The 24,424-nt window shown below is 36.4% G+C and overlaps 1 protein-coding gene across 1 annotated transcript in view; it reads left to right on the top strand.

Moving 5' to 3' along the window:
• The window catches only part of LOC136373985 (guanine nucleotide-binding protein G(q) subunit alpha-like), a 110,943-nt gene that overhangs the window by 69,751 nt on the left and 16,768 nt on the right, over positions 1–24,424 (top strand). The window contains exons 3-5 of the mRNA XM_066339084.1: positions 11,112–11,266; positions 22,025–22,153; positions 23,086–23,215. Of these exons, the coding sequence (XP_066195181.1) occupies positions 11,112–11,266; positions 22,025–22,153; positions 23,086–23,215 (414 nt within the window). The remainder of the gene's footprint in view (positions 1–11,111; positions 11,267–22,024; positions 22,154–23,085; positions 23,216–24,424) is intronic.

Below are 24,424 nucleotides of genomic sequence, written 5' to 3' on the forward strand. Positions count from 1 at the left end.
GGAAACACTTCAGACACTTCCAGCTTTTTGCTGCTTAAACTGAAAAGAGTATGGCCTACCAAGTGCAGAATTGCTGACCTCAAAATGCTAACAGTTTTATAGAATGGAATGATTTTACTCTTCTGTGATTAGTATCTTTAGGAAAGGTAAATGTGATTGCTGATCCAAATTTACATTTGGATAAATACTTCTCTTGGTGGTGAATTACTGGGACTTCTGGATATACTGGTAACTTTCTCTGTCATAGAACCCCCAAATAAGGAAGTCTCTTCTGTGCTTTCAAAATTCTGCTGAATTTTGAAAAATTATAAAAATACTATTTTTCATCAAAAAGAGGACTGATTACTGCATGGAAAAATCTTACAGCAGAATTTCAACCCCTATTACAGCAGAATTTACAAACCCTATTTTCTAAGAGGTTTTTGTTGGGTTTTTAAAGCCATATTCTAAAATTTAAAACCATTCAGTAAGGAGCAGTTTTACAGCTACAGCAGCTAATGTGCTATAAAAGGAAGTCACTGATATGAAGAAGGTGCAAGGGAAACAGCACAGAAATCTTCTGAAAAACATAAGTTCTGTGGTTCCTTTGTCCCATGACACAAATAAGAGAAAGTTTAGTGTTTTCTTAGAACTGTACTGTGAATTTTCTAGCTTTCCTTCAATTGATTTATATTCAGTTAAAAATAATGCCACGAAGTCTGATGCCAGTGTAGTGAATTATTCAGCTACTGTAAATCCACTATAATCCAAAGCTAGGCAATTTTTATAACTGGCATTTAGATCATAAAATTCCATGCTTCATTCCATAGTTACCAGGTTACATGCATCATTAAGTGTTCTGTGTTGACCTTTTTAACTAAATCTGACATTTGAATACATGTTATTAATAGCATGAAAATAATAGCATGAAGGAAAGCTTACCAACATACAAAGGAGGTGGCAGAGCCATATCCTTATGTGTTCTCCAACTTTCTAGTCTGTTAAACTTCTACCCTCCTCTGATAGCATTTCATGTTAGGATTTGTGATGACAATTATGGAAGAGTCTTTTGTCCTGCATAAGTCTTGTGCTGCTTTGTGTGTAACATTGCAGAGATTGTTCAAGATTCACATATGTAAATGCACAACGTACTAGGTGCTGACCGTGGCATGGGCTGTCAGGTCAGTCAACCATCATTGCAAATTTGAGTGATTGTGGGGCTGTGGTGCTTTGCAGATTGAGCCTGCAGCACTTCTGAAGGAGGTGTTGGGTTGCTGCAAAACCAACATAAAGCTTTTTCTGATTCCTTCCCTCCAGCAATGCTCTCTTTTATTAGATTAATAATGTCCTGACCTACCTGCAAAAATGCAAAAGTGTTCCTAGTTGGAGATGTGTTCTGCAGGTGAGGGGATTGCATGAAATCAGTGTACTAAAATTACCAGCGAAGCTAAATGTTATTAATGTTTAATCCAATTCGTGATTCATTTTATGCCAGAAGTCTGAAACAAAATACTTTTTTACCCTGTCTAAAAAGTAATTAGAGTTTGTTTTCATATTGATTGAGAATTTTAAGCCCACTGAAGAAAACAAATTTTAATATCATCAGGTGGTAACTTAGGACAAGAGTGCTTGGCTAGCTTTTTTAACGATTTTTTTTTTTTTGTCCTTACAGTGAATTAATTATTTTGTTCTAAAGACTAATTACAGGTTATTTTTGTTAACCATACAGTTCAGTCTTATTAGCAGCATTTGCATTAATACTGTAATTACAACTAAAAATATTTTTGTGTGTGTGTGTGCTTGTTGCATGCTGATTTCTGAAGTACTGCCTGTCTCTGATAATACTTGTGAACAGGGTATGTAAGGCCTATTAATAAACGTTCTTTCTGGATAGCAGGATATAGCTCAAACAGCTTGTCTTTTTTACATCAACAGCTTCCCTAAATTAACTTGATAAATTTGTTTTGAATATTTTCTGGGAAATTGCCTTGGACATTTCTGAATTTAACAAACAAAAAATGGAGAGAATTAAGAGGGTAGATTTAGATATTTGTGGCTAAGTAGAACCTGTTGACTCCAAGAGATGCATTGTGATTGTCTGGATGTGATGTTTACTTCATCATTCATGTTCACTTGTGGATCTTAATCTCATTGCTTGGAGAATCTGTGGAGTATATTGAAGAGTGGGCTTAGGTGACTGAATTCGGAAGCCTCGCTATACTAGTAATGAGAAGACAGTTTTTCTCGGTAGACTGTGTTTATGACTTCTCTATCTGTGTTAGTCACCTCTCACAAGCTTTTTCCAGGTACAGTTTAATAAAAATTAACTCAAAAAAGCCCTCAATTTTGTTTGCCTTCACATAGATGTCACTCTTATTGAAAGCACAGGTTTTCAAATTAATCATGTAGGTTATTAAAAATGTACTACAAGGAAGCAAACATAACCCTTCAAAAATCTATTTCCTCTCATGTGATGACTGATGGTACATTTATGAAGAATATGCCTTCTTTCTCCTCGGAGTCTCATCCAATTGTGTTTGGTGGGTAAATAAGCCTTCCCAAATGGTTGTTAATAAGGCTACTGTGACCTCTTACCATAAATACTGAATAGATAATAAGCTAAATTAATCATTGAAAAATACATAAGAATCAATTTTACATACACCAGGCAGCAAAGTGAGAAGTTTGTCAAGCTCTTAATAATGGAAAACGCTTCTGTGTTTTCACTATTGGAAAGATGTGTTTTATTGTTTTTTCTTCCTCTTTCCTAATGATATAAATTGGCAGCATGTTTCAGGACACTGGTGTTTTGCTTGAAGCCTTGAAAGAGTCAGCAGTGTTTTGTCATCCTCCTTTAAATAAGCTCTTCTTGGCATCTGATACTGGGCAGCACCAATACAGTCTTATTTCTAGGAGTGGAGAAGATAGTACCTAATTTATAAAGAAGCTATCACTTTTTCAGGTCACACACGGCATAAAACATGGTTTTAATTTTCCCTAAAGTAATTTTTCAAATAGTTACTCATCACCATGGTATAATACATCTCTGGTTTCTCTAGAGAAAATAATGTTGGGTTGCTATCATTAACATCTTGGGGCTAAATTCATTTTTTTGTGACCCTGTTCTAAACAACAGTTTTTCATTTGAGATTACATTTTGCCCCCCCTTACTTCAGTCTTGCCAACTCATTGCTCTGGACACCAAGGGATTAATGAACACACTCAAAATAAGTAGGTGAGAGGGTGTCATGTGTCTTTGCGTGCAGTGTAAGTCTGAAGCTCGCTTTTAGAGTTTACTTCCAAAGAGTAAGATAATTGCTTAGAATGACAGTCTTCTTAGTTGGACAGCACACAAATAATTTCAGTTAGTTGCAATTTTTACAGAGGACTATTCCTGCTGGAATTATTCATTATTTTGAAAGGGACCCTCCCAGTTCTCTGATATTTCTAGAAATACCAGTTTGAGATAACTACTTCCACTGTTGTGTATTACTAGTCAGCAGAGGGCACTCTGCTCCTTTAAAGATAAAAAAGAGTGGCTTAAAAATATGGAGGCAAAATGCTTTTCTTTTATATATGCTTTTTTTTTTTTTTTTTTAACTTATCACATCTGACAAATCTAGTTAGTATGGATTGTGTAGAGGATTATTTTTCCATGTAATACTTTCTCTCCTGAATTGAAACACAGGTATGATTACATGTTTCCTTGTCCTGGTTTAATCCCAGCCTAGCACTAAGTACCACACAGCCACTTGATCACTACATCCATGGTGGGGAGAAGAGTCAGAGAAAAAAATATTAAACCACATGGGCTGAGGTAAGAACAGTTTAATAATTGAATCAAAATAAAACATCATAGTAAGAATAATAAGAATGAAAAGGAGAACGAGAGTGGAAGAAAACCCGTGAGAAACAAGGCATGCTCAGTACAACTGCTCAGTGCCTGCTGAACAATGCCCAGCAGTGATTAGTGCCTCTCAGCTGACCTTCCCCACTTCATATAGTGGCCATTCTGTGGTATGGAATATCCCCTTGATAGCTCAGATCACCTGTCCTGGCAGTGCTGCCTCCAAGTTTCTCGTGCACCTGCTGGCTGACAGAGCGTGGGAAATGCTAGTTAACAGCAACTAAAACTTAAGTGTGTCATCAACATGATTGTCATACTAAATTCAAAACTGTACCAGCTGCTAAGGAGAGAACTATCTCTATCCCAGCCAAAACCAGGCTATTCCTTTAAAAATAGACTGCTGTTTCTTTCCCTGTGCCCTAGGTTTGTGATAGTTTTTTCTCTAGGTCTTGAAATGCAATGCAATTCCTGCAGTTTCTTTGTGTAAGCAAGTAGATGCTAAACTGTCTGAATCAACTGGCCATGACCTCTGTGAAGAGGCATGTTGTCATCTCAGTTCTAGGTGTTTGAATCCACGAGACCACGCAAGGCTGTTACTTTTTGTACTCTTAAAAAAAGTCTGTAGTGCGAGACCACGGCCTAGGAGTGAGTACAGGAGTGAGGCTTATGGGAGTTCTATTCAATGGTACATGTCTTATATGAGAATTCTGATACAGGAACATTGTCCTTCCTTTTTTTTTTTTTTTTCCTTTAATGCACTTAGTTCTGTACTGCAGTGATTGACTGAAGTAGCAGATTCTTGGAGGCTTGTGAAGTACAGCCAGTTTGCTTGCAAATGGAATGAAAGTTTCAGCATGTCCATGTTTCCATAACATTTCGTTCCATAAATTCAACTGAACACTATACAAAAATTTGGCAGAAAAATTTACCATTTGCCAGGCTTTTTAAGCACTATTCTTCAAAAATACTGAAGCCTGTTTTAGAGGTCTAAAACCCTGAAATGTTTATGAAGTAGAAGTATTTTGTTATATGTTGTGTGTAATTATTTGTAGGATTATAACACAGTAATGGTTTGATGATCTCAGCTTAAAAGTTGTCCTCGGGAGAAAAAAGAAGATGGCATACCAAAAAAAGAACAAAAATAGGGTAAAAAACCTTAAAACATTGATATCTTTCTGAAAATATTATTGTATTTACACAGCATGGCCTGGGAGGGACCTTAAAGATCATCTCATTTCAATTCATATGCTGTGGGCAAGGACATCTTCCACCAGATCAGGTTGCTTAGAGCTCCATGCTTGAATGTGTTTATGTACACATTTGGTGATAATACCAAATTATAGATGATTATAGTTGGAGCAGTAGTTTGGATAATTCCTTTTAGCTACAAAAACTGCTGTGAGAAGAGAGCTTGTTGCCGGTTCTTGCTTATGCTAATTCAAATCTCTTATGGTTTTTGTTAGTTTCTGTCATTGAAGATTTTAATTAGATTTGTAAATCGGTTTCATTGCTTGAAAAAGATTTAACCTTGTCAGTTATTAACTGTAAGGACTTGATGAGGATGTAATTTGTTGTTAATGACTATGTCTAAAAGAAAAAGATTTGGTTTAGTTTTACGTTCAGATTATCAATAATAGAACTCAAATGCTATTATTCATTTTTAATAAAGTCAAAACATTAGTAGGTTTATTCCATTGTATCCTTGGGAATCTTAAGGATTTTTCTGAACCAAAGTGTTACTCCCAGAATTTCATCAGCTGCTGAAAACCTTTGAAAATTTGTCAGGAAAAGTAACATTTGGAAAACAAGTCAAAACTTGATTTAATGGGACTGTTTACTTTTTAAACCCAGTAGTAACTTGGCAAAATAACTTTTTGCCTGTTATTTTGGATCTGTCTTTACTTGCATGGACTGTGTTTTACTTGTTGCTCTCTTTTCTTTGAAAAGGAATTCGGCAAAGCCTGGAAAACAAGCTGAACTTGTGAATTAATGTCATACAGTCCTAATCAATTGAATATATATAAGTGAATCCTGTAATTGAAAGTATTGTTTACAATTAGAATAAAATTGCGTGTGTCAGGTTTGTTTGGGTTTTTAAAAATATTTTGGAAGTGAGTGTAAACAAGTAGAATGTTCAGGCTGACTTGACTATGTTCAGGGCAGAATACTTAGTGTCCTAACAATACAAACCAGCTCTTTGGAGGTAAACTACTAAAGCAATGGAAAGGATGTGGCAGTTGGCTGGTCCATAAAGATACTTCAGAAAGTCAGCTGTAGAATTTCCCCAGCTCTACAAAGCAGAAGTGTTTTCCAGAGAGTAAAACTGTTTCTGTTTATAGGATCCTCAACAGCAAGAATGACACATTTTTTACAGCACACATCAGGAAAGTATTCATTAGCTGCAAAATTTTAGGACCAGTGTGTGAAAATTTCGTCTTAAGGTGCTAGATTTAGTACCAGCAGGAGATATGAAAGTGCCTAGTCTATAATCTGTTGCAAATGTAATGTGCCACACACAAAAAAGTAAATATTAGCTATGATTTTTTGTTATATGTTTTTGTAACCTGCTGTTCAGTTTTGCACACTGATGTCACCTTGCAGCTTAGCTTTACAGCCGTGCCAGTCTTTGAAGAGTTTAACACCTTATGCAGTCAGTAACAAGCCAAGTTGTAGTGTTTAAAAGCTGTAATGCTTAATGGTCTTACCTTCTAAGAAAGAAAGTAGCCAAAAGTTTTGAGGATGTGCCTGGAGAGTTAGAGGTATGAAACTTGTAAAAAAGAGGAAAAAAGAGCCTATGGTTTTTAATAAATTTAATAAATCTTCATATTTTAGTTCAAATCTATAGGTGGAAAAACAAGACCTAGTGAAAAATGTAAAGATATTTAGAATCTGTCTCCAGGTGGGTCAATTAGATCCAGTGAAAAATATAAAAGGCAAATTAATATTTAAAATCTGAAGGTGAAATTCCTCTCTTTTGCCTCTGTTGTCACTGCAGTTGAGGAGATTATTGCATTATCTCTGTGGAGTTTAAGTCTCGTGTAGCAGAGAGAAGGAGTAAGATGTTCCCCCTCTGTTCAAATAACAGATATTTTTTGTTTCAGCTCTTTTTTCTTAATATTCCAGCAGGACAGGGAATAAAAGATGACTAGAAATTACTGTAATGTTTTTAATTAAATTTAGTCAAATAATTTCAAATATTAGAATACATTTCAGTTTTATTTTGCTTTTGAAAACCAAAGTAATATCTGTAATTTACATCAAGCCTAAAGTCTCTGAAATGCCAGTGTATCTGAAATGGTACTATATCCCTGGTAAATTGCCTTGTATACCAAACACAGAGAAAACATTGGAAATACTGTGGTATTTCTGTGGTATTACTGTGGTATCCATGCAAATTAAGACTTGCGTGGAGGTAAAAAAATGTCCCACCATACTACAATTGTGTTAGGTAGCCTGGAGGTGTAAGATTTTTGAGTAGCTAATCAGAAATCTCGTACAATTTCTTGCCTTCATGGAAGAGTTTACCTGCAGAGTTTACACCTGCTTACTCCATACCTTAGTTCTTGGGGATGTTTTGCAAATAACCGACTTGGTCATAGGGTTGTTAAAATATGATGTAGTTATGGGAAGTCATGAGAGTTGTGTAATACTCAGAGTGCAAATTGTACGCAGTTCATTTGCGTGTTTGTGTAGTATTTTAAACATTTGATTAGCCCCATAATGGCATTGCTGAAGTGATCATAGAGTCCACATCACAGGTTAGTTTACACAGGCTTTGTGTATGTTGTTTTGAAATTCTAATGGATTTTAGTTCACCCAACTGAGGTTTCACCCTTTCACTATGAAGAAACACAGAAGCTCTAATACACCCTTTTTTCTCTCTCTGTGCCTTCATAACTGTTGTATCTTCATGTTGCAAGTGGAGCCATGATGAGGAAGATGCTGCTCTAATAAGTTTTGTGAGGGTTGGGCAGCCTTATATGTAAATTACTATATAGCAGATACTTACTGACTGACAGCTGCAGCATTCTTGGTCTTTAAGTGTTACAGTAGACATCCATAGTTGCATTTAAGTTCAGCCTACTAGAAAGTGTTGGGATCATCCAAAGTTGTCGTGGCATTGTCATTCTGAAGCTGGGATTTTAGAATATGGTGATTGTCCTGCTCTGCTCTGCACTGTGGTGGTGTTACCTTGAGTCTGGTGTGCAGGTTTGAGCGCCACAATACAAGAATATTAAACTAAGCTCCAGAGGAGGGCCATGAGGATTGTGAAGAGCGTTGAGGGGAATCCATGTGAGGAGTGGCTGCAGTCACTTGGTCTGTTCAGCATGGAGAAGAGACAGAGGGGAGAGCTCATTGCAGCTACAACTTCCTCATAAGGCAAAGAGGAGGGGCAGGCACTTCTGTGGTGACCATGACAGGACCTGAGGGAAGGACATGAAACTCCCCAACACTGCAGTTGGATAGTGATAGATACAGCTGGGAGTTCTGCTCTGGATATTAGGAAAAGGTTCTTCACCCAGAGCATGGTTGGGCACTGGAACAGTTCCCCAGGATCACAGCACCAAGTCTGACAGTGTTTGCTTCTGTTCGCTTCACAGAAGTGTTTGGACGATGCTCTCAGTCCTATGGTATGACTCCTGGAGTGTCCTGCCAAAGGTTGGAAGTTGGACTTTATCATCCTTGTGGGTCCCTTCCAATTCAGAAGATTCTGTGATTCTCTGTCTTACTTTGTTTTAACAACATGTGAAACAATGTAAATTAGAGATGTTTAATGAAAACTGTGGCATGATTTTTAGACAGGAACATGAAAGTCTTGTATTCATGAACACCTAAAGTCACATCAGCATTTTAATATAATAATATATATACAAGAGCATTGTGTGGTAGAGTGGGCAGAGAAATGTTTAGTTACTCATTAAATTATATATATAAATTATATATATTTTAGATCAGAAGCTACTTCAAATCTCTTTTCTGAGATCTCCCATAAATTTTTAGGTGTTACAATTTTGGATGTTTGTGCATGTAATTCTTGGAAATGAATTTACTAAATACGCTGTCTGGGTAAGCCCCAACTTTTTAAAATTCAGTGCTGTAGAAAATTTGAACTTGATTCTTGCGTAAAATTGAAACTTTCAGCTTTTCATTCATATCTTTTGTATCATATGGTATGATCCAGAAGCCAAGAACATTGCTTAAGGAAATTGATATTACTGTATTTATTTTATTACATTTTCCATTCCAACTGTGTCAATAATGTTCTTTTTTACCTACTTTGTCACTACCTCAAAGCTAGGTAGTGAATGGTTTTTAGCAATAAAAATATAGTGTATAACGAAACATTTAAGTAGTTCTTCACTACACTTTGCTTTTATTGTGCATCAGTCCATTAAAATTTATTCGGGTTTGTGTGATTTTTCACACAAGAAAACCATCCCTGGAAGACATTTGGCAGCAAGTAGATGATCTCTTTCTTAGGTCGCCTGTTCAGTCAGTGGTTTTCTTTATCTGTCCATCAGCTAGGTCTGAAATCCTTTTGCAGAGTTTTTATGAGAGAAAATTCAGACATGGTAGCAGTTTCTGGTTCATAATTCAGTTCAGTCACACAAGACTACAGTAACCTGTGGCAACATCAGATTTCTGGGATGGTTATCCTCTCCAGTCCTTAGGTGGTACGTTCTTTTCAAAGAAGACGAACATACAAATAAAATGAGGCAAAGCAAAGTCTGTGGATTTTCCTGTGGCATGTGTATGGAGAGGCTTTCCTGGTATGCTTATTACAAATCAGGCATTTGGAAAACACGCTCTGCTTTTTGGTTGCTTCCATTTTCAATGGCATCATAAATTGTCCAGGAGTGATGACTGCTCAGTCTTCTGACTTCTGGTGGTTGGGGTTGATTTTTGCTTCATACAAAGGCTACAGAAGACCGAAGCTTTTCAGTTGATGAAATTTTGCCTCGGAGTTTTTGCTAATGTTTCATGCTGAAGATGTACACTGATTTACACAAAAAAAATGCAAAGAAAGATGATTGATTTAGTTCCTCCTGTACCTGGAAAAGTGAAATACATTTTTGGCATTAAACATTTTTATTTACTCAGTTTATTCAGCTAACTGCTGTTGTTGTCATAATCACTGTGGTAGTTCAGGAAAATACATAGAGCATTTTGGTAAAACCTAGTTTTTATTTAAATGCACACAAATAGCCAAAGAAAGCAAGTGCTTCACAGTAATGAAATGTCTACTCACTGATCTTTTGCAAATCTAGCCACCATTAACATAGTCTTACAAACCAAGGAACAGAGAAAGTATGAACCTTTTTCTAATACTGCTGAATTACACAAAGTTTTTCAGCTCTTTTGAAGTAGGTTCTGTAGGATAAGGTATCTCCTAGTAACTTGGGAACTGTTACTATAAAAATAAGACGTAATAAAGAAAGTAATAAGAAGACTGAGATGATGAAGCCTAGATACAAAACCTCCACACTTCTCTAAGTGTGTTATGGATTGTGGCAAAAGGAGTATTGCCAGGAAAACTAGCATAAAGCTGCAACACTTTTGAAGCTCAGAATCGGTTTTTAACCCTCCCCATAGTTTTCTGAGGGGAATAAATAAGGAGAAGACATGGTAGCTATTTCAGTATCTCCTGAAGTGGAGGTGTCTTGATTACCATTCCCAAAAATTCCAGTTTTCTTATTCTGGAATCTTGTTTTAAATACTTGTAGAAATCCATGAAGAAGATCCAAAATGTATAAGACGTAGTTTTCCAAAAACAATTGAATAAATGTATACAAGATTTCTGCTAAATAAAGGGGAAATTGTTATATTCCCAGAAGGCCATGGAAAATGTTGGCTGCTGTTGTCAAAAGTGTATTGAATTGAACAGTCACCTACATGACCTAGATTTTGGTTGTTGAACAGTTGAGTTGAACTAGCAGTAGTTAGAGCTTAATGACCAGTTCGGCAGTACTTAGAGAATCCTTCAGTTTTGTCTGTCATTTTTATTTTTTCTTTGTTTCAACGTTTTGGTAGAAATTACTGGTGTTCCAAAAGAAAGAAGTCTAAGAAGATACAATTTTCCCTAGAGCAACTTCACTCCTTTTACTTAAAGGTTACCTCTTTTCTATCTCCACAATCATCTTCATGATATTTGATTTTTCAAATTGAGTATATGTGTTGGTGATATAAACATTGTGAAGAAATACTAATCTTGTTTGTTGTATATGAGCTGTCTGCAAACGTAGAAAATGAGGTAAATTTTACTGTTTTGTTTGTTTTGAATTAGGTTCATGCACTATTAGTTCGAGAAGTTGATGTAGAGAAGGTGTCAAGTTTTGAGAACCCGTATGTAGATGCAATAAGAAGCTTATGGAATGACCCTGGAATTCAGGAGTGTTACGATAGACGACGGGAATATCAATTATCCGATTCAACTAAATAGTAAGTACATGGTAGCTATGAGCATCTATCTGTAACTTTCTGTTTCTAACAAAGTAATTTTTACTTTTTAGCTTATTGTACTGTATGTCTGTTTATATGTTTCTATGCATATGCAGCACAAACATAAATGGATATACACATACTAAATCGAATTAAGGAGTGTCATATATCTATTTTAGGATTATATCTGCAGTTATTTCTCAAAATGACAGTCTGTGATCATTCAAAGTCTTATATTAACATTCTAACTGGAGATCGTTAGGGGGAGATTTTTTGTTAAACCTATTCAACCTACTCTGCTCCAACATATGCGAAATCACAAATGCAAGATGGACAAAAATAATTTCATGTAGTGTGACAGTAGTGAATACTGAGACTTGCAATCAAAGTAGACCTCCATACAATTCATAAAAATTGAAATGTTCAAGAACTCCTATTTTCCAGATTTTCTGTTTTCCCTCCTTGGCATTTGCAGTCTTAGTGGTGAGGTAAACAGTACTAAACAAAGGGGTTTGTTTTATGCTGAACTGCCTTTCTATTATGGAAACAAAGTCTAAACTTTAAAGAACATGGCTGCCAGAAAGACATCAGTAAAGCACTTCAAGTTAAATTGGGTTTTGTTCATCAACAATAATAAAAATGCATATGCCACTAAAAAATGTCTGAAATCTTACACCTTTAGTTTCTTGGGACTGGAATCTGATTTAAAAAGTGTAAAATTTGTCATTGGAATCTGATGTCTGCCTGAAGGTTTACTGAATCTTTATTATTTTTTTGTGATGTAACATACAGCTTAGGTAAAATTGCTCGTCTGCTGCCGAAGAAAGCGATGATGGCCTTTTGATGCTGACCAGTGCTACAGAACCCATAGCATAGTTTGTTTGTTATTAAAGCCGTGGCAAAAACCTCCATGGGTTCTACATTGTTTTTTGTATTTGCTATGAAAAAAATTATTCCAATGACATAATACCTCCATTTGACATGTATATGTGAATGTAAACCTCTTAATTAAGAAAATGCACCGTGAAGCTTACATTAAGCTCATTGTAGGAGGACATTAGACATCACAGATGTGGAATGTCATTTATCTGCACGGTAGTCTGAGCATCCTTATCTAGTACAGCACTTTATAAGGGAATAGTCAAGACAAACTTAACTGGGATCTTGCTGATACAATTTAGGCAGCTGAATACCTCTGGATGCATGACATAAGTCTCCTCGGATTTGTTGCAATACTGTCACAATGCCGTGACTTTCCTGTGCCCTATGCATAGCATTTCTCTTGTCCTGTGCAGTTCTCTGTCCTGGTTACCTTCCCAGCCCATCATTTCTAAATGTATATTTTGGCGTGGAGTGGTACAAAATACCATCAAAATACCATACAAGAGTGGTATCTCTCTTGTATTGTTTAGATTCTCACTGTCCCCAAACATACCATACTGTGTTTTAGTTTTAGGTGGTAAGGAAACAAATATAATATGGCATAAAGAGAAAAATTGCAGGATACAAAACAGTGAAAGGAAAATTGTAGAGAAACATTACTAATAACGTATTTTCACATTGTTTCTGTACTGAAATGATTGGCAAAGTTAAGTAGAAGGTGAAGCAGAGTTCATCTCATATTTTGAATTTCTTGTATTTGTAGGTCCTAGCTATGTTTCCACAGCAGATGTGATACTGGTTTTAAACTTGAAATAAATGTATGTATTTCATGTGCTGTACCTCAGAGGCTAAAAATAGAATTACTCTCCTAAGTAGGAAATAATGATCTGATGCAACCGCAGATCAGATTGTGCTGAATACCATAGTTTTGACCTACTTTTAATTAAATTGTCACCATAGTGGATCTTTTCAATAGCATTAAAAATAGTAGGGAATAATCATGAAATAACTATTAAAAAAAATTCCTAGTACTTTGTCTTGCAAAAGGTATGTGTGCTAGTTGATTGGTTATTTCTCAAGCTTAGCATGTTCAGCAGTTTGCCATGAGTTTTTATAGATTTGGTGACTTTATTATAGTTCATACTATGGATTTCTGCAAAATCTTTTAAATTAGACTTGTTAATCACTGCATGAGTATTTAGAAAAGCCTCTATGTATACTTATGCTTGCAAGTAGAGTTTTTTCCAGGTATGTAAGTCCACTAAAAAAATCAGCAGACACAAAAGAAACATTGTTTCAGAAATACAGTATATGGGTTTATCAGTAAAACTCCTAAACAAATTTGGCATTAAATCCCTGTCACAAAGCAAGGAAACAAATCACTTAAAAGTTGCTAGTAGGATTCACAAGGCAGTGAGGCAGAAACAAGCACTTGGTGCTCGTTGTTTTCTGACTCGATGTATGAACCAAAATGGTTTGTTGTCCATCAGCTCTCTTGTAAGCATAGGTACCAATGTCTGGTAAGTGTATGTGTTAATGTCAGATGTGTTCTTTGTTCATCCCTTGCATGAGCCTCTCACCTTCTCAGTAGTTTTCCACTGTGTTTTTATAGTAATAGTAGTAGCAGTAGTAGTATTTTCGGTCTGCTGCCTATGTTGCTTTTTTCTGCCATCGGTCTTCAACAAGGCTAAGTGCTGAGTACTGCCCTTGGGTCACAGCAGGCCAAGGCAGGGGCGGAGTAGCTGGAAAGCTGCCCAGAAGAAGATGACTTCAGGGTGCTGGCTGACAGCAGCTGAACATGAGCCAGCTTGTAGCCGAGAAGGCCAATGGCGTCCTGGCTTGGATCAGAAATAGTGTGGTCAGCAGGACAATATCTGATATTTCTTGTATCAGAAAGAGTGTGGAAAGGTCCATCCCCCCATAGTCAGCAATGCTGAGGCCACACCTCAAATCCTGTGCTCAGTTCTGGCCCTCTTAACTGCAGCTCAGATGCTGAGGAGCTGGAGCATATTCAAAGAAGGGGAACAGACCTGGTGAAGGGTCTGCAGCACAAGTCCTGTGAGGAGCATCTGAAGGAGCTGAGGGTCTTAAGCCTGAAGTAAAGGAGGCTCAGGTGTAAACTTAACACTTTATACATCTGCTTTGAAAGGAGGGCACAGTCAGCTGGGAGGCAGTCACTTTTCCGGGTAACAACAGACAGAACAAGAGGACATAGCCTGAAGTTGCACCAGCTGTGAGGTTTATTTTTCTGAGTTCAAGAATAATTTCTTCTTTGAAAGAGTTAAGCATTAAAACAGACTATTCTGGGAAGTAATGGAGTCACCATCCTTAGAGATGTTCAAGAAGTAATTGGATGCTGTACTATGTCTATGTCTACTGTGGTCTATGCCTACTGTACTGTGTCTCTGTACTACGTCTATGTCTATTATGGCTGTGGTCCAAGTGATGAGGTGATGATTGCAAAGTGTTAGACTCAGTAATGCTTGAGGTATTTAGCAACCTAAATTATTCTCTTACTACCCATAGTCTTCTTCCTGTTACTTTATTGTTTCTAAATTATCCTTCAGGTTTCTAATATGTCCTGTATATCATAATACTTTTAGTTTCTGCCGTCTTTTGACCTGCTTCATCATTCTTTGTCATTATTAGCTTCTTTTTTCATGTTCTTATACCCCCTGCTTGTACTCAGGAAGAATACATCCAATGTATGTTTACTAGAAGAGGTAGAAATAGTGTCTATGAAAGAAAATTCCTGCATTATGGGAATTGATTTGAACTTCTTGGAGGCTTAAGAAATACATACTATTATCTTTCTTGACCACTGTTTCTCCAAAGCTTGGGCATTTATGTTATTTTAAAATCAATTATTAGATTTCTTTGTAGCAAAGTCAAGAGCACATGAGCTGTATAGAGGTTATTTGCTTTCCATGCACATTACCATGTGACTTACCCACTTAATTACCATCAAATTACTTCTCTTTAAGGTGCTGCCTCACAGTATAAGGTAGATGTTAACTAATACATGGAGAATTGCCTTTAATAGTAGCTGTGTGAGATGGAATCATTCAGAATATACTATATTGAATGCCTAGACCTTAACCCAAATGTGAAAAGGTTACCAGTCAATCAGTTACCAGTTTGATTGTATCATACCTTTTCAGAGCCTAAGGAAAGGAGAGGCAATAGTCTTCTGTGTTAGAGAATTTGGGTTGCAATTGGAATTTTTGAAGATTCATCACCATTTTTCTCCAGTGTGACACTAAGGACTTACTATTCATGAACAAAATGTATGAAAATGTTAAGACCTAGAAGGTGTCTTGGAGCCTTGCTTGGCTTGTATTTTTAATTTCATCTTTCTCTGGCCATTTGAAATTGAAGTATTTGGCTGCTGTGTACCTCCAACCAAGGACCTTCTGGTTGCTACAGAAGTGCTGAGCACATCTGCTCTGTTTCCCTTCCATGGCTGTTTTCTAACACTTCAGATAATTAAATATAATTTTCCGCTTAGTGTGTTAGCTATGCTGGTAGGTGTCTGTAGTGCATTTTGTTATTATATAACGTACGGTTTCACTGGTCATGCATGCCTTGTATTCTCATACCTGTATAGTCTTTCAGGCTTTTGTTTCTGCATTTGCTGTCAGCTTTAACAGCTCAGTTCCTGCAGTTGCAGAGCTTTATGTATAGTGTGAGCTGAGGTAGTTGGACAGTTAGTATAGAAATGCAGATTCCCATATTCTACTGTGTAATAAGAGCTCAAGGGCACCACGACACAAGGGTATGAATTTGAGGTCATTTACAGCATATCACTGATTTTTAACAGGAAAGAAATAGATGAAACCTAGTGATGTCTGCTCAGTTAAATATACCTTCTGTAAAACTGTTGCAGAAGTTGTAAGGCTTTGGTCGTCTGGTAATTTTTCTATGATGGTATTCCATTTGAGTTTGAAATATTTTCAAAACTTAAGCTAAACAATTCATTTACACCTGTCAGCTGAAAATATCATCTTCATTCTGCTGTACTCTTCTGAAACAGGTAAATTTAGTGGAATTAAATTAGCACCTGTTAAATATAACATGCTTGGAGGCACACTGGGGGCAAGATCAGCGTATGAATGTTAAGTTTTTGCTAACACAGTTTACTTCATTTCTTGGCATTGCCTTTAGCAATTTTTTTTTTATTATTTCATAAAGGTGTAGGGCACTCTTAGAGCATTACAGGTTTTTCAGAAGGAGTAGTACTATCTGAAACTGTGACCTGCTATGCAGCTGAACTGATAGCAAATTCTAAACAACTGTCTGAGATATCTGTGTAGCAGTCATTAGATTGCAGTGACTAAACCACATAGTCATAATTTAAAAGATGCCAAAGAACATTGTTATTTAATAAACTGTTAATTAGTTCTTGCTTACCTTCATTTGTAAAAATGTACCTGAAGGTCCTAAAGCTATACTTGAGGGCAATTTGTGTTGTAGAATCAAAGATTCTGCTTTTGTGTATTCACAGTTTACACAGCCTTATGTAAAGTTTAGAGTAAGATAAACTTAAATAAGAGAAACAGCAGATAAAAATGAAAGTCTGAATTTCAAAGATCAAGTACTAGCAGCAGAACCATGCTAATCCTATCTTATGCCTTAGATATAGTCCCAAAATAAAAGCAATGTCTGAAGAAAGATGGGACATGCATACCAAAGTACCCCTTCCTGCAGGTTAAAAACTGCAGGTTATGCAACAGAACTTGGGAAATTCAGAAAGGGAAGTGGGACTGTGTAAAATAGTATACAGTGTGTATTTCTTTCAGGATGCTTTTTCCTGCAGCACATGACATGTTCTTAATGAGTTTATAATTTTTATACCACATTTTCTGAAAAGAAAAATTTGTGTGAGCATTTGTTAATTTGGTGACTTGTCTTTTTTAGCCTTTGCTAAGGCTGGATTTAGTGTTGTAGGAAATTGAGGAAGACAGCTAGGTAGGATTTGGGTGGAATATGGGTAAAAACAATGCTGTGCAGACTTCCTCCTATCTCGCTTCAATCTTAGGTTTATTGTGTTTACTATAGATTAAGATGAGATAGTTCTGGAAACTGGTAATTTACCTCAACTTTTGATCAATGGCATAGAGTCTTAGATACGCAAACCTCTACAGAAGTTCTGAGAACACATCCAGTACTTGTTTACATTTAGTTTTGTACAATGAAAAATGATTCCATTTGCTGAACTGCTGTGTGTTAGCATAGAGGACACTTGTGTCAATTATTCAGGCAGCTCTGAGGCAGGAACAATCCTGCCTACAGCAGCTTTAGAATTTTGTATGTGTCCTGCTGGAAGTCAAGCCAGTTGTATGTTTTCTTAAATGTACATTTAAAAAAAGGCTTTTTAGAGCACGTGGTCAAGATTTGTTGCTAGGGTTTTTTCAGAGAGTGCCCTCATCAACTGGCTTAAACTTTTGCAGAACAAACTAAAAAACTTCAACCCCACCCCAAAACCACACCAAACCCCAACAATAGTATGGAGCATAGCCCCACCCCATTTCAGAATACTAGGCTCCAAAGGAGAGAGATATATAAAATCTTATTAAATATCTTGCCTAATTATCCTTAGTGACAGACTTTGGTTAGGTTTCTATTTCCTCTTGCACTGCCATTGTGTGTGTATGGAATAGCTTTTGGAGGGTCATACCTATGAACTCTCTTAATCTTGAGGAAAAGATCTTTTTTTGCATTAAGCCTCCAAACTTTGCAGTTGGAAAAGATGTAAATGTTTATGGTAATTACCATACCAAAATCTGTCTTGTAATTGAATGCAGTGAAGAAAGCATTTGCATGTGAAATGTTGCTGGCAGGGCTTGCTTTTATAGCTGTGGTTACACTGAAACCACCAACAAACTTTTGTATTAAACAATAGAATTTCTTGAGGTTTGTCCCTTCATTGTTCCCTGTACTCTAATTCTTCCCATAGAGATGTGTTGGCTGGCTGGGTGATCTACTGGTTTTATACTGAGCTTTCCATCAATGTCAATAATTACTTCTATCTCAACATGTTTGGGTTTGTTTAGAGATTTATAACATAGTATTTCTGGTAGGGTGCCAGTCAGATCCTTTTCTCTTCGGCAGTGTGTTTCACTGAGAGAGCAGAGGCATTCTGCTCTCCAAGGACTTCTGTGCTCAAAGTGTCTCTCAGACTCCTAAGCACAGGGTTTGATAGTGTGCTAGTGATATTAATTCAGCACCTTGCTACATCAGTTTTGCCTGCTGAGTTTAGGAGAAATTATTAGACAATACTGATGACCAAACTAGTCTCATTTTTAACCTTAGAAAGGGAAATTGTGTTAGAGATGGATTGAAGGTTTCACCCTTTCTACCTTTGTCTGCTCATGCCTTAGTGCCTACACCTGATCAATTAGAGTATACGATGCACATAGTTTAATGTTTCAGAAATTCATCCTGTGGATTTATTCCTTAGAAAATGCCTCTTTATCACCTGATTACTTGGAAAAATCTGGCCTCAAAGATGCTGGTAAGCAGTAGCTCATGGCTGGAGAAGGGTGTTTCTTTGAAGTGTCTGCCCCATATTGAAGATGCTCCAAGATCTTAATTTCTGAAAGAAAATTCAAGTAAGTTTTGATGGTCTGTCTTCATTAGGTGATGTAGCCCTAGGAAAATAAAGCTCAGTATTGACCTACCTGTTCATGGTGACTGGAGTCATACTCAGTTTATTAAAGAACTGGTTAAAACAACTGTGTTCTGTTTATTAAGCTTAAGAGTCTCACTTCCTTGCTTGATTTCTATCTAGCAAGTACATGTAGGAAAGTACAGGGTCAGTCTACTCCCATAATCCTATTCCTGCTGTTTATTTGGAGATGTGGACTGACAGTACCTTTGACACATGCTTTCTTTTAACAATATTATTAGCACCTCCATAACCTGGCAGCTTCCATGAAGCTGGCCGCAGACTTGGATCTTGTCATAGGTGATGTAAAGTGCATTAAAAATAATTACTTCGCTTTTGGTGCTGACTGGAAACAAAAGTCCTCCTCTACTTCTGGTCAGCATGCAGATCACAGGCGTGTTACTAGATGCTGGCTGCTTGTCCTGGCGTCAAGGGAGGTTCACTGCCAGCAGCTCATTACATACTCATTGCCACAGTAATGCACCTTCTGCTTGTCACTATAGCAACCTCCTGGAAAATTACCTCATCAGCCACTAAAATTCATTTTTATTAAAACTAATTACAGATATAATTAACTTTTGAAACTTGGTCTTCTGTATTATAAATTTACTCCGAACTGTGTATTTTCCTATTTTCTTTCCTTTCTATATTGCCTAGTTGAGTAGGTACTGTTTGGATGAGAGGCCGTATAGCTACAGTGTGACTCATCAAACAAGATTTCTTAGTTAGTGGTGAAAATGAACTCCTGAGTACAGTATAGCTAAGACCTAACTGTCTTGCACAGTTGCTGCTACCTGTACAGCTAAATTTCTTGTGGTAATGCTGGGAGTTACTCACTTTTGCAGTAACCCTCAGGATGGCTTTCAGAGTACTTTCAACACCCATATTGTTATTTTGACTTGAAAATTTTAAGTTAATAAACTGAAAAAATGCCTTATCTAGGCAGTTATTGGCTACTCTCCTGTTGTGTAAGATTGTAGTTATGTCAAGTCTTGTGGTTTGTTTTCAAGAGTGCATGTGTAGCCAATTGTTGTATACATTGGAGAGTTAGATGTTGGTAAGACTGATTGATGTGTTGGTTGATTCATCTCTAGTTGGGCATCTATCCTGAAACACACTTTGCATATTTCTTAGGTGTTTCAATTTTTTGTTTCTATGTAGGATTTATTTGCCCAGGAGGGCAGTATAGTTGTCAGTACTTTAGGGCTGCATTAGCTAAGTGCATTAGAACCACAGTGAATCAGTTTATTAGTAAGCAGATACATACAAAAGCCCATCAGAATCTTAATTTTCGTTTACTTCTCATCCATCTGCATTCAAAAACCCAACATGCTTCACAAAGCTGTGGCTTCACAAGTACTCTTCTTATTGCAGATAAGCCAGTGGAGGAAGTAACTCCACCCTGCTTTCCTGGTAGAATTTATGGACTTGCCACATCCCAGGACAGTGAAAGAAATACGTTATATATTCAAAGCAATTTTGTATTTTCCACACTTTGTATAATACTATGTCTCTAAATTTCATAGAATTATGTAATTGACATTTTTGGTGAATTTACGTGTGAAAGCCAAGCAAAGTTGTATGGGAAAAAAACCCCATAATAATTATGCTGCTTTTCCTGTAGAATTAGCTTGAATCTATATAAGTGGGGCTGGAGTAGATTTTTATTTCTCACTGCCAGAAACCAATTAGCATTCTTAGAAAATATTTTCAGACTAGTACCTTCTGGCTTACCTGAGATATAGTGTTCAATACATCTTTCTCTCTTTGGTATTTACTGTTGAATTGATAAATTCAAAATTAATAAAGTCATAGTGAAGGAAATTCGATAATTTTATAATTGCCCAAATAATTTGGCACAATTATTCCCCAATCTTCCCCAAAGCTAACAAATTCTTCTGTATTTTTACTGTAAGGCAGAAATTAAATTTGTTTGTTTCAGTATAACTTCTCACTATTTTATTAAAAAGTAATTTAGAACATCTAGAAGTCTGATTGTTTCTTGTGTGGGTTTATTTTAAAATGAGTGCTTTCACTAATTACTACAGGGAAAAGAACATTCAGAAATTGGTGACACTTCATCATCATTTAATAAATTACAAGACCATTACTCTATTCCCCTAGAATAAATGAGGGAATGCCTACATTAGTTTATCTTCTCAGTGGCTAACTCTAGGTTATTTTTCTGCTGTGAGCTATCCCAATATCAAGAACTTGGTTTCTTGTGGCAGTCTTTCTGCCACATGTCCACCATGGGGAGAGCAAGATTCCTGGTGCACTGACTTCATAAGATGGCCAGCTCCTGGACACACACGTGGGTACCTTCTTTTTCTGGAGGATATTTTTTGTGACAGCTAATTAAAACCTTCAGTACGCTGGTGCTTTATGGTTGAAACTCACCATTAACCAATAAGCAGAATAGTTCTGTGTTGTAGTTACTGAACCTTTACAAGCAATTTTACAGCAACTTTGGGTTATTTGCTAGCCAACTGGAGTGTGTTTCAATTACTGCAGGCTTATCAACCTAATCAGAAGTTTCAGTGTGAATGCAGGACTTCAGGTGCCAGAGATCCCACTAACTAGTTGTCCTGCCTTCTGGTAACATCTTTAATGTTTTAATTAAAAGTATTTAATTGTCAGTGGTTGGGCTTTTCAATTTTTAATTTAGTTTCAAAACAGTGCATCTGTCATTTTATACCTGGTAATGATTTATTACCAGTCAGTTATACCAGACTGCTATAGATTGCTGTCTATTCTGTAGCAGCCCGTTGTTATTTAGAAGGTTCAGGTTAAGTTTATGCAGGTGTGTGTATGTAGGTACTACAGACTGAATATCAAGAAATTCGTTATATATTCAAAGCAATTTTGTATTTTCCACACTTTGTATAATACTATGTCTCTAAATTTCATAGAATTATGTAATTGACATTTTTGGTGAATTTACATGTGAAAGCCAAGCAAAGTTGTATGGGAAAAAAAACCCATAATAATTATGCTGCTTTTCTTGTAGAATTAGCTTGAATCTATATAAGTGGGGCTGGAGTAGATTTTTATATTTTGTCCCCTCTTTTCTGCTGATAATGTTTTTTTTTCTGTTGTACTTCTCCCTATGCCACAGCCCATTTCCTTCCCAAGTTTTCCTTTCTCTTTTCCTCAGTGGGATGATGGTGCCACTGTCTAGCATTCCTGTTGTTTCTCCCTGTTTATAGCTATCTTAATGACTTGGACCGCATAGCAGATTCCACCTATCTGCCAACCCAGCAGGATGTGCTCAGAGTTCGAGTCCCAACAACAGGGATCATTGAATATCCGTTCGACTTACAAAGTGTCATTTTCAGGTAGGAGAAAAAGTTTTAGCACCCACTTCCTTTGTTTCATTTGTTTTCTTTTACATTAGCAATGCCAAGTAAGGATATTGGATTAAAGCACATAAAAAGTAATTACTCTGTTTCTGAAATTTGAGCTTGGTCAATTTATCTTCATGCAATTGTCCACATATATTTAGGAGCTCATGTTGAAGATGTCAGAAGGATCAATGACAGTTAGGTTTGTTATTTTTGAAAGTAGTTTTTACTGATAGAAAATCTGTGATTCGTCTTTTCAATAATATATCAAAGTTGCACTATGCCTAATAATCTGAAAATACAACTGTATGTCCTTGTCCTTCATGTAAATTAAGGAATAAAAGGTTACCATTTGTGTAGTCATTTTTTAGAGAGAGATCACCCTACTTTAGTGCAAGTACAGTTGTTTAAAAAAATAACTATGGAGTTGTAATTACAAGTTAGACACCCATGTGTACACTGAGACGTGGGATGAAGTGGGAATACACTGCAAGCAAAAATGAGTTTTGACTTTGACTATCAAAACCTTCATTAGATACATATTGTTTTGTATGCTTAACATGGGGCAGCTTTAACAAGTTGTGGATTTTGGTTCTGGTGTGACAGGAGGAAAATGTGGTCCAACATCTTGGTTTGTGTCTGTTGCTGAATATGTGAGGCATACATTGCCAAATCATTGAGACCTTAAATCTCATAATTCTGAGGGGTTTGAGACTCACAGTAGTTCAAATACAGAAAACCCATCAGACTTAAAGCAAACATAATTAACTGTCTGCTTACAACAGATTCTGTTACATATCAGTGGAAAAAAAATCATTAAGAAAACCAAACTAAATGGCATTTTTAACAAAATCTTTGAATTTTGTTGTGTTTGTGTTTGTTGTGTTAAGGTGTTCATGGAGTTGATGTGGTTGTTAATTTTGCAGAATGGTGGATGTAGGAGGCCAGCGATCAGAAAGAAGAAAATGGATACATTGCTTTGAAAATGTCACATCTATCATGTTCCTAGTAGCGCTTAGTGAATATGATCAAGTGCTTGTGGAATCAGATAATGAGGTAAGCAATTGTCGACAAAATGCTCGAGTTCAAAAAAATAATTTTACTGGTCCATTCCCAAGTGTTTTCTAAATGCATCTACAAGCAATTGTGCACAACTGGCACCCAATGGAGTGAGAAGCACTTTAAGGGTCAAAGAGGAGAAAAGGGTTCAGTCTTCAAGTAGGGCTAAGTTGATCCCACTCCATTAAGGATTCAAAGTCTCTATTTTGTGTCAAAGAGGAATATAGTTGAATACAGAGCTATGTTTGCTCTGTTACTGTTATGAGTAAAGGCACAATAATAGGTGGTGTAAATGAAGACAAAATTTATAGATTCTTAAGGAACAGACCCTAGGGTAGCAAACTCCATTCCTTCAACTTAAAGCCCAAGCTGTGTATTGTATTTTTATTTCAAAAAAACAAGAGAAGTAAGCAAGTGGGTGGGCTGGGGGTTCAAAACACACTAACCATTATTTTGAATGCAGTTTTGAATGAAGACAAAGAATGATTTTTTTATGTTGAGGGTATTATGTCTCTTATGACAGCTCTTTTAAGTTACTCATCAAACTTTTATGAGTTTTACTCATTAGCACTGTCCTGTGCAAATCTTTCAGCACATACGTTAAAAAATTAGATAAGGAGAACATATGACAGTATCTTCTTCATGGCTGCATACAAGTTGCATTGCTTAAGACAGTGGTTGATGTAAAGTAAAACAGGTGTCTCTGGACAATCACATTTTGTATGTTGGAACTTTCTTTTAGGATTAATTTTTTTTAAATGCCTTGGAGCTCTGGAAACTTCTATGTTTGTAGTGTTTTCATGAAACAAAACTATTATTATGTTAATTGTATAATTATCTGTGTCATTCAAAGCTAAATTTCCAGAAATTATGTGATCTGCACCATCTTCATCTCCTGTAATTTTGGAAGCTAGACAGTTAAAAAAGAGAAATCTGTCAGACGTGGTTTGTTTCAAGTCAAACTGGAAATGTCTGGGTTTTTTCTGTTTGCATTATGCTTTTGTAGCCATAAAATCAACACACAAATACTAAACATTTTAATTATACTAAGCAAAGGAAAATTTATTGGAAATTGCATAAAGAAAAATAAGTTATGATAATTTTCAAATACTATTCTCACTATTCCAAAATAAGCTTCATAGAAGTCAAAATCTTCTTGCAGATGGTTTTTACACCTCACTACTGAACTATTTTACTGTTTCTTTT

This window comes from Sylvia atricapilla, chromosome Z (genome assembly GCF_009819655.1).
Source record: "Sylvia atricapilla isolate bSylAtr1 chromosome Z, bSylAtr1.pri, whole genome shotgun sequence".
NCBI classification, from domain to species: Eukaryota; Metazoa; Chordata; class Aves; order Passeriformes; family Sylviidae; genus Sylvia; species Sylvia atricapilla.